This window comes from Thamnophis sirtalis, unplaced genomic scaffold (assembly GCF_051295495.1).
Source record: "Thamnophis sirtalis isolate CommonGarterSnake01/CBP01778 unplaced genomic scaffold, rThaSir2_p1.2 scaffold_1, whole genome shotgun sequence".
NCBI lineage: Eukaryota > Metazoa > Chordata > Lepidosauria > Squamata > Natricidae > Thamnophis > Thamnophis sirtalis.
In genome coordinates, this window is record NW_028261381.1 from 126,462,710 (window position 1) to 126,474,261 (window position 11,552).

General features: G+C 38.1%; 1 protein-coding gene across 1 annotated transcript in view; it reads right to left on the reverse strand.

Annotated features, from left to right (window-relative positions):
* ABCD4 (ATP binding cassette subfamily D member 4) overlaps nucleotides 1-10,935 on the reverse strand; it is a 32,110-nt gene extending 21,175 nt beyond the window's left edge. The window contains exons 1-5 of the mRNA XM_014059227.2: nucleotides 10,527-10,935; nucleotides 5,326-5,444; nucleotides 5,082-5,209; nucleotides 2,713-2,852; nucleotides 380-496 (exon numbers count right to left, since the gene is read on the reverse strand). Of these exons, the coding sequence (XP_013914702.2) occupies nucleotides 380-496; nucleotides 2,713-2,852; nucleotides 5,082-5,209; nucleotides 5,326-5,444; nucleotides 10,527-10,561 (539 nt within the window). The 5' untranslated portion in view covers nucleotides 10,562-10,935. The remainder of the gene's footprint in view (nucleotides 1-379; nucleotides 497-2,712; nucleotides 2,853-5,081; nucleotides 5,210-5,325; nucleotides 5,445-10,526) is intronic.
* Between the last annotated feature and the right edge of the window lie 617 nt (nucleotides 10,936-11,552).

Consider the following 11,552-nt stretch of genomic DNA (forward strand, 5'->3'; position numbering starts at 1 on the left):
TTTCCTGACCAAATGAAGATTGCAATGGCTTTCAGGTGCAATCTATCACTGTTGAATGACTGTGAACTGTGTGATGGTGTGTAGGACCCATATATCTGCAATCAACCAGAGGAGAAACACACTTGAATGCATGTTTCAATCAAGGAGGGAAAAGGGAAGAAAATGTAGTTTCCTGAGGTTACAGGATAGCCACAAGATTGTGGGTAAACGTGTTCATTTGTTTTGCTGCTTGCAATGAACCAATTCTGGACTGCCGTCAGTATCATACAACTATCGGGGACGTGGGATATGTGCGTTCCAGTAGCTAGTGCAGGGGAAAATCCCTATGTGACAGGATTCACTGCAAGCAGGCTTTTCATTATAGGAATCACTTTCCTACCTGTAAAAACATTGATAGGTGTAATAAGCAAGGGTGAAAGGTGAGATGATCAGCTTACTGGCCATGGAGCTCAGTTGTTTGCAGAATCTCTCCACATCTTGACTGATTCTCTGGTCTCTAAACAATTGTGCAATAAAGAGAGATGTTACCTTGACATAAACCACTGTGGCAAGAACAGCAAAGGAGGGAAAAGTTAATGTGTTATGAACAAAATGATTCATTCACTATTCCAAATGAATAGTGAATACATATTTGCAACAGGCAAACAGGTAGTCCTCAATTTACAGCATTTGATTAGTGACCATTCAAAGTTAAAATGGCACTGAAAAAAGTGACTTATGATGAATCAGTTTTCACACATTTGATCACTGCAGCAACCCAAGGTTAGGTGATCAAAATTGGGGGACTTGGCAATCGGTATATATTTATGAAAACTGCAGTGTCCCAGGATCATATGATCATGATTTGTTACCTTTCTAGCCAGCTTCTGACAAGTAAAGTTAATGGGGAAAGTCAGATTTTCTTAACGCCCGCATGATTCATTTAACAACTGAAGAGATTTGCTTAACAAAAAAGGGTCATAAAATGGGACAAAAGTCACTTAACAACTACCTTGATTTAGCAATGGAAATTTTGGGCTCAATTATGGTTGTAAGTCGAGGACTATCTTACTGAGTGTCTGTTAAAAGCTGGAATAATGTCAACTGCCCCATCATAGATGTTTATGTGGTAGGATCAAATATTGCAAAAAGTCAGTTTTTTTCTGATTTAGTTTGTTCTGTAAGAATTTATCCATCGTAGTTTGTAATCTTTGGTTTTTGGCTTTTGTTGTGAAATCCAGCCACTAAAGCTTATTCTACAAACCATGGCTTTGGATAGCTGGAAAAAGTGACTTGGTTGTTCTTGTTAGTTGAGAAGTCGTGTCCGACCCATTGCAAGTCCATGGACAACGATCCTCTAGGCCTTGTTCACTACCATCTCCCGGAGTCCATTTACGCTCACGCCTACTACTTCGGTGACTTTATCCAGCTACCTCATTCTCTGTCATCCCTTTCTTCTTTTGTCCTCAATCTTTCCCAGCATTAGGCTCTTCTCCAGTGAGTCCTTCCTTCTCATTAGGTGGCCAAAGTATCAAGAGCATCACTTCAGCAAATGATACCTTTAAGGAAATTCTCTTTTCTCTTTCCTCAGATATTGCAGAGCCTTTCAATAAATTATTTTCATAGTTTCATGAGCAGGATTTTGGGGCAGAAAGCAATCTTCCCAGGCAGAAGCTAGTTATAAAAGAAATATGCTTTTGTTCTGATTTCCATTGTTTTAGTGTTTATTCTTTTAACTTCTAATCAGCTACTCAGATAACAGACATCAAAAATTAACTGAGGAAGCTCCAATTCATGCGTAATGGAAAAGGTTTTAGAGGCACAAAAATAGATAAAAAAACTTTTAAGAAGATAGAACAAACATGTTCAAAAATCTAACCAGTTTATTGTAGTCAGCATTACTTTTTAGGAAGTGAAATAAAGATCTGGGTTTTCATAGTTTCATTTGTACTGTTTTAGAAATGCATCCACAGCAAAATTAGATTTGGAATGATAATGGATTTTCATAACAAACTCTTTTTCCATATTTGTAGTTATAAATATCATTTAAAAAAATATATAACAACAATTAATGAAAGGAATATTTATATGAATGGTACACAAGTATAATTAAAAAGATTATGTTATTCCCTTAAGATTTTTTTAACAGCCTCCCATTTTTTACAATTATAACAGATTTTCTATTCTTATTATACACACACACATATAAACTATTTTTGTGACTCCTGAGCTATATTCTCTTCTATTGAAAAAGTAAAGACATTCATTTTATTTAATGTATTTATATATGTATGTATCATATATTTTTAAAATCAGAAACCTAGTTTGACAGAGAATGTTTTAATTCTGAATGCAACTACCTCAGTGTTATTATACTTACTATATAGCAGCTCAAACATTCTATAAAGGAAATAGAAATTACTGCCTGAAGTCCAACTTCTAAAATGGGCAATCCCAAAATATGTCTCCCTTTAATAAATATTTCTATTTGAGCAAAACATCATTTTCACTGGTGCATTTTAGATTGAAATATACGTAATACTAGTATACAGTAACCCCTAGTGGGTTATAGAATAAAAATTAAATGAACTCCCTGTGACTATATATAAATGTCCATGGACACTGAGATGAGAAAAAAAATATGTACATATAAGCCAGACCTGGAATAAAATCTAGATGCACAAACATCTACAACAATAACTAGAAAGGCACTGAAAATGATTAGCCACTTACGGATTATCAATTTCCTCATGTAGAACATTCAGAGTATAATACTCCTGGCCCTGAAAATAGTAGCCATGGAGGTATTCAGTTAGTGTCTTTCTCCAGCTGACATACATCAAATTGCAGATAAACTGGTCTAAACTCTTCAGCTGACAAAGAGACAAAGAGAGAGACCACTGAAGATCAAACATGGGGAGATACAATGTTTTAAAGGAACATTTGGATGTTTGGTGAGCAAATAGCCACATTTTTCTAAAGCAGACTTTAAAGTTTATTTTTATTATTTCTGATCCAATGGTCTGTTGGAAAGAAATTATGTTCAGGAGTTGGGATCCCATCAGTCTATTCATTGGCATACTTCAAAAACTGAGCAGACAGGACCAAATTTGGGATACAGAGTGAAACTGGTAAAAGAAAAATCAGATTTTAAACAAAGGACATATAAAGCCAGATTTGTGGAGAAAAACTATCCACAAAAACCTCCCACTGGATATCTGTGGAGAGAAGCCCCAGAAATCATATAACAGACAGCAGAGCATATAGAGATCATCTCATAGTTTCTGATGCATATAAAGCCCTGGCTAATAAAAGTGTAGGAAAACATATTAGAAGCCATGCAATGTATAGTTTACTTTCCCTTCTTTTAAAAGCCAGTTACAGCTTTAAGCAACACTAGCCTTAGTAACTCTTCTGAGGGAAAATAACAAAACACAAACATACACTTTGGGACCCTACAATTCTTTCCAAAAGTTGTGGGAAAAGTCTTCAAACTTTGAGTTAGGCTAACATGGACTTGAACATTTTTACATATTTTTTTTCCTGGACAAAGGACTAGTAGCATAAGGAATATTCTTTAATTCCTTAATGCACAGGCAACTGGTTCTTTTGGTGAACTTGCAATGTGTCAGATTCAACCCGATGCATATTACAGAACAAATGCAGCCAAGGAACTTTTTTGTATATTTCTGTCTAATTTATATAAGGAGCTATATAAATCCAAAAGCAACACAACCCAGTTTGGATCTGTACATATATAGATATATGCTCCTGTTCAGACACACTACTCTTATTCTCTTCCCTTTTTGGTAGATTGGCCTCCACAGTAAAACATATTAGAGAGCAAGGCTGTGGTTTTTTAAAAAAAGTTATACCAGTTTACATGCCACTAGGAGGGACGTGGTGGCTCAGTGGCTAAGACCCTAAGCTTGTCGATCAGAAAGGTGGTTCGAATACATAGTGCCGCGTAATGGAGTGAGCGCCTGTTACTTGATCCAGCTTCTGCTAACCTAGCAGTTCAAAAATATGTAAAAATGCAAGTATAAAAATAGGAACCACTTTGGTGGGAAGGTAACAGCATTTCATGTGCCTTCGACGTTTAATCATGTCAGTCACATGACCATGGAGACGTCTTTGGATAGCACTGCCTCTTTGGCTTTGAAACAGAGATGAGCACCCCCTCCCCCCTAGAGTTGGGAATGGCTAGCACATATGTGCGAGGGGAACCTTTACCTTTACCTTACATGCCATTAGACTCTATCCTAACAATTCATGTTACCTTTGGTCACAGACATGTACCTTTAATACATTATTCAAGCGATTCAACAGTATAAAATATATGTGCAACATATGACAGATCATAACATCATGGGACAAGTTCTGAGTTATACTCGGGCAACTGATTTGCAATATGTATATTGCTCATACAGCAGATCAATGTTCATTATAGTTTATGGTCCAGATAAAGTAGATATTAATATGGAGTAATGATTTATTTTGTAGTGACCTTTCATCTGTCAGCATATTGAAATAATCAACTGTGTTATGTTGTTTGAGATTTAGGATGAACACTTGTAGAGTTTGGAGAGTGAGCCTATATGAGGGGGATGATGCAAAGGACTCGAGCTGCAAAAATATGTACAATAAGCATACATAAAGCCTGTATTTCTCTGCTGCTCTCTAGTGGTCATCTGGCTTTCTGTAGCCTATGTATGTATGTTAAACCTCATGTGTGTTCTAGTTCATGTTTTTTTTAAACTAAATTTTATTATTTTATAAATGAAATTAACAGACCCCCCACCCCAATAGCAATTATAATAAAAAATAATAAACTGTCAAAGAAACAAAAGAAGAGCCAGGTAAAATCCCAATGAAGAATATTAATATATACCAAGCTGAATTTTTATCATGTCACTGAATTTAGATTATATAAAAGTGTAATGCTTCATTTTCTCATTCCTGCAATATACAGACATTTCAAAGCCTGACAGAATGCCCATCCCTTGAAACCATTCTTTAACATCTAAAATAAGACTTTATATATGTATTCCAGTTGTCTTCCCAACCTTTCCCTCTCCTCATAAGAAAAAAAAATCTCTTACCAAAGAATTGAGTACAATGAGAATCAGAGCAACTGCCGTCAGCTTATTGAACTCATAAAGATCTTTTTTCCCCAGAACTGAGAAATATTGACTGGGAATCAGTCCCACCTGGTAAATGATCAATTGAGCTAGGAAAGATAGGAGAAACATTATAAAAAGCGTATCAGTAAAAAGAGACAATAATCCTGCATTGTGGCAAAAAGAAACATACAAAATGATTTGTCTTAGAAAATTGTTTGCTTACTCAACAAAGCAACTACAAGCAAGGTTAGAAACATCAGCGCATTCTTAGAGGTGAAGGTAGGAAATAAAATTGTTTGGATCTTTAGGAATCGGTGGAGGAACTGACGATCCAGCTGGGGCCTAGGAGAAAGATAAAAAGACAACAAAAGTTATAAAGCTAGTATGGAAATGTCACTGCCACACTGCTAAACCCTCCATTCCATGCATCTCATATTTAAGCTGATTAAAGTTTTGCGGGAAAAAGTCTCACTAAAACAACAATAGAAGGGTCGCAAATATCTTGGCAAGTGTGAGGCAGGGTGAAATTCAGCAGGTTCTGGAGAACCGGTAGTGGTAATTTTGAGTAGTTCGGAGAATTGCCAAATACCACCTCTGACTGGCCCCAGAGTGGGGAGGGAATGGGCATTTTGCAGTATTCTTTCCCTGCCACGCCCACCAAGCCACGCCTACAGAACCGGTAGTAAAAAAAAATTTATAAAGAGTTTTTATTTTTAGACAGACATAGACAAACAAAACATAAAACCATCTTCAATTACATAGAGCATGTCGATTGGTTACAAGATTTTTGTGCATCCTTTCCATAGTCCTCACAATTTATATGAAATCACATATTATCAATCAAATATATATGTATAAATTATTATCATTGTATGTCATTTATTTGACTATAACTATTATTTCTTCATTTTAAATGAGATATTCTAGATATTGTATTCACATATTATAACAATTAATTACATCGTCTTAAATCTATCCAATAATAATGTATCTCTACATTGTATTCTGTATTATTTTATAATTCTTTTTTATTTTTTTTATTTTTAGACAAACACAAACAAACAAAACAAAAACATAAAGCCATCTTCCATTATAAACAGTGTGTCAGTTGGTTATAATATTTCTGCGCATGTCTTCCGTAGTCATCACTTACAATTCATATAAACTCACATATTATCAAATCAAATATATTTATATACATTACTATTATTATACCTCATTTATTTGACCATCACCATTATTCTTCATTTTCCACAAGATATATTAAGTATTGGGATCATTTACGCCATCGCAGTTCAATACATCATCTCAATTATCTCTAGTAGTAAAATATTTTTATGTTGTATTCTCGGTAGTAAAATTTTTTGAATTTCACCATTGGTGTGAGGCCAACGGGACTAATGACTAAATTTCACTTTAATACTGGCCCAGAATATGTAGAATAGCTGTACTTTTGTTTGAGATGTATATTATGTAGGACTGCTGGGTCCAGGGACCGGTTCCGTAGAGAGAGGTTTTGGGGACCAGAAGGGGCATGGTTTCACATGTTGCCTGCATCCCGGAGATGGGGCTTTGCTTGCTTGCACTGCCTGATTTCTGGTATGCTGCAGCCCAGTGCCGGTCCGCAGACCGGGGGTTGGAGACCCCTGGGATAGAACACTGTCTGCAAACCAAACAGCTTCCACAAGACCCAAATATTTGGCCAGCCTGGAGCAGGGCTCCAAATGTATAGATCATAAATAAATGCGGGACTGTATTATACAGTGTGGACTGTCAGCAATTAATTCCCCCACCCCTTAAACACTTAATATGGAAGAGGAGCTCTTCCATATGTACATTGATGCATGCATGAACCCTCCCACCTACATCAACCAAACCTAGGCTCAGAAGGGCTCTAGCCTTCTGCTATACTTTCATCAAACACAGGTGGAGAACAATAGGGTGGGAAGAATCACAGCAATGATGAATATACGTAGGCCTTGACATACCACCATTTGTTTAATGACTGTTTGAAGTTAGAACACTGAAAAAGGGACTTATGACTGGTTTTCACATTTACGACTATTGCAGTATCAACAGCTTACATGATCGAAGTTGGTGCACTTGGCAACTGGTATGTACTTATGACAATGGTCATTTCTCAGGGTCATGTGATTGATCACAATTTGTAATCTTCCCAACTAGCTTATGATGAGCAAATTCAATGGGGGAAGTCAGATTTGCTCAATGGCCACCTTATTCACTTAACAACTGATGTAAGAGGCCCGGAGTCCTCCGGGATTGGGTGGCCTATAAATCGATTTAATAAATAAATAAATAAATAATAAATAAATAACTGCAGTGATTCACTTGACGACTGTGGCAAAAAAGTGGGCCACAACTCACTTAACTGCCTTGCTTAGCAATAGAAATTGTGTGCTCAATTGCGGTTGTAAGTTGAGGGCTACGTGTATTGGCCATGAATGCTCATGCCTTCCTTATTTGCTGCTGAGCTTGCTGCAATTTGCTTTACATGGGGCTGCCCTTGGAGAAGATTTGGAAGTTGCGCCTGGTGCAAAATGCAGCAGCCTTCATGTTGACCCAAAAGGTGCAGTTTTGAGTAGTTTTTTTTTAAACCAAGAGAATTTAACGAGGTTCAGTGAAAAACAAACCCAATTTTCTATCACTAGAGTTTTGCCTCTTGATTATAAAGGTTTGGTGATATTTTTTTCTGCAGCCTGAAAAAAAAAAAGAATAAAAACAACCACTTGTGTAGAATAAAACCAATTTTCTGGTGTTATTGTACTGCCTGCCAGTGGCAGGTGGTGATTATTATTTATCAAGGTCTTAATGGCTTGGGTCCTTGTTGTGCTCCAGGCACAATCTCCTCATTCTGGACAGAAGGTCACTCTGTGGATCTCTCTCCCTCCCCCACCCAATTTTGGAATATGATGAAAGTGGAAACTGCAAACAGGCATTCTCAGTTATAGCTCTTGGCTTCTGGAATAGCCTGCCTCTCTGCAGGTCAGATTGACCCTTTCCAGTAATCACTCTGGAACAACAACTCATAAATGAAAGCTGGTTGTCCAGTCCTGAAATGATGTTTCCAATCTATATTATATTCTATTAATTATACATTACTTATTATAAATGATTTTCAAACTTGGCAACTTCTAAGATTCAATTTTCAGAATTCTGTAACCGGCATGCTGGCTGGGGAATTCTGTGAGTTGAAGTCTGCACATCTTAGAGTCATAGGTCTGGAAGGGACCTTGGAGGTCTTCTAGTCCAACACCCTGCCCAAAGCAGAAGACCTTATTGCATCCCAGACAAATTGCACAAATAGTTGTCCAAACTTTTCTTGAAAACCTCCAGCACCCACAATGTCTGGAAGTTTCTACATAGTTTCCGATTGGATCACTCTTTTGCTTCTTATCCTGCCCTCAAATGTTTTGATGAGTAAGTCAACTACCTCCTCCTGTGCCCCTCAAGTTCCAGAAGACAGCTATCATGTCACCCCCCCCCCCAATTCTTCTTTTTGATACGCTAGACATACCTACTCCCTTTAACCATTCATCATATGGTTTAGCTTCTAGACTCATCATCTTTGTTGTTCTTCTCTGCATTCTTTCAAGAGTCTCAATGTCTTTTTGTACCATGGCAACCAGAGCTTGATACAATATAGGTAGTCCTTGACTTACAACCACAATTGTGTCCAGTGTTGCTAAGTAAGAAATTTGTTAAGTGAGTTTTACCCCAATTTATTACTTTTTTTGCCACTGCAAGTGAATCACTTCAGTTGTTAAATAAGTAACATGGTTGTTAAATGAATTTGGATTCCCCATTGACTTTGCTTGAGAGAAGGTTGCAAAATATGATCACATGACCACGGGGCACTTATATATGAACCAACTGTCAAGCAGCTGAATGTAAATCACATGACCATGGGGATGCTGCAATGGTCATAAGTGTGAAAAGCGATCATAAGTCATTTTTTTCATTGCTGTTATAACTTTGAATGGTCGCTAAACGAACTGTTGTAAGTCGAGGACTACCTGTATTCCAAGTGTGGCCTTACTATGCAGTATAGAACTGTGTTGTCACTTCTCATGCTCTTGATGCTACCCTTCTGTTGATGCAGCCTAAGGCTGCATTGGCTCTTTTGACAGCTGCAGCACACTGTTGGCTCATACCTAAGTGACTGTCCACCAGGACATTAAGATCACAGTTACTACAGTTGAACCATACACTGCCTATTCTATACCTGCAGATGTGGTTTTACCTGCCTAGGTGCAGGATGTTGCTTTTTCTCACCACGGAACTGCATCTTGTTGGATAGGGTCCAATGCTGGAGTCTTTCAAGATCCTTCTGAATCTTGAATCTGTCTTCCAAAGTGCTGATTCGGTGTTGTCTTCCAATTTGATGAGTTCCCCTTCTATTCCCTCATCTAGATCATTTATGGAGATTGCTATCTTCATAAATGATCTAGATGAGGGGATAGAAGGGGAACTAATCAAATGAACTCATCAAATAGCACTTAGATTTATATACCGCTTCACAGTGCTTTTACATCCCTCTCTAAGCAGTTTACAGAATCAGCAGATTGCCCCCAACAATCTGGGTCCTCATTTTACCCACCTTGGAAGGATGGAAGGCTGAGTCAACCTTGAGCCTGATGAGATTTGATCTGCCAAATTGCAGGCAGCCAGGTGTCAGCAGAAGTAGCCTGAAGTTCTGCACTCTAACCACTGCACCACCACAGCTTATGATGTTGAAGAGCACTGGCCCAAGACAGAGCCTCACTGCATGCTTCCCTCCATGTATATGTAGTTCCATTGACAACTCAGCACAACAAATGCTGACTGCAGTTGGTCAACCAGCTACGGATTCATCTGATGGTGATGCTGTCTGTCCCACATTGTTCTACCTTACCAAGAAAGTAGGCTGTGATCTACTTTTTCAAATGCCTTGGTTTAGTCCAAGTATAATTATATCAACAGCATTTCCCTCATCCACTCACTTAAGTCACTTTATCAAAGAAGGCAATGCAAAGTTGCCAAGTGATTGGTGATTGGAACACAGCAACTGTCATACAAGTTACAAGCATCTGAATTTTGATCACATGATTGTGGGGTTGTGTCAGAGGTCATGTAAAACATGTAAAAAGTTATACCCACCAATCACGACATCCCCTTTGGAAGTATGCAGCGTTATGTGGAACTCAGACAAAGAGTATAGCGCTTCGTAAGGCTAACCTCAAACTTACGATTTTCTTTGCTTTTTTCTGAACTGTAGTGCCTAGTATTGAAATCCACCATTGTTTCTTATCCCACCCTGCCCTGCTCGGCTCCGGAACCCTGACAATAGCCGTCTCCGTTCAAAAGGCGCTCCAACACAGTGGCTCCGTTTCCCGTACTCGATTGTGGACTATTTAAAGCACTTACCGGATAGTTTTTCTAGCTGTTTTCCCGGGAGCCATGAACGAACTGCCCTTCTTTGCAAAAGAAAAATAAAATAAAATAAAAAGGCTTCCCAGCGTCCACTCCGGATCGCGCTAGAGGAAGACTTGCAAGTCTTCCGTCCCTTCAAGGTTTCGATTCTAGTCCCACCCCATCCAGGGATATTGACGAGTAGTCATTTTTCCTTTGGTTTATTCATTAGCAAGTCAGAAATAGCGAATATAGAGGTGTCCATCGCTGAAAAAAACGAGTTGTGAGCAAGCGGTTACTAAAAGCTACAAAATGAGATGTCCAAAGATCCATATCCGAGTTATTTTAGTGGGAATAATAACCAAAGAACTACACAGTGCAGCATTCTACCAATTCAACTCTCATTTTCCGTCTTCATCGCTAAGAGTAATGTTTTACGACCTCGTGGATTTAATATATACTTCCGGTCCCGGATTACAGTTCAAGTCCTTCGAGGGTTGAAGAGTGGCGGAAATGCTTCAGTTAGCATTGCTTGACTGATGAAATACATGCCCTGAAGTGTAGCCTACCAAAACCTATGTGTAAACACAAACGCTTTACTTTTTTCTTTCTTTCTTTAGTGCAACAGATTAGCAGAGTTACTTCCTTTGAAAACTTGCGTTAGGAAATACTAGAACCGGGTTTCCAAAACAAATGTTCATTAATGAACGAAGGAACAAACCTTTCTTTGCTTTTAACCTCGAGATTTCCTTCTCTTTTGCGCACGAACAGATTATGACAAAACATTCCCAAATATCCTTAACTCCACTAACCGAAATCAACGAAGAAGCACATTTCTACAGCAGCATCTCTTTTTTTTGGAGGTGGGGGAGAGGTGGGAGATAAATACCAAGCTACTAAAGAAGGAGACCTGATTTTTTTTAATAAGTTAGAAATGACAGTTTAGAAAAGATATAAATAGCAAACGTGTATGTGTTCTTTCACCAGGTTTTATGCATTTTTACCTCTCTCTCCCCTCAAATGGAAGATGTTTCCCAGCCT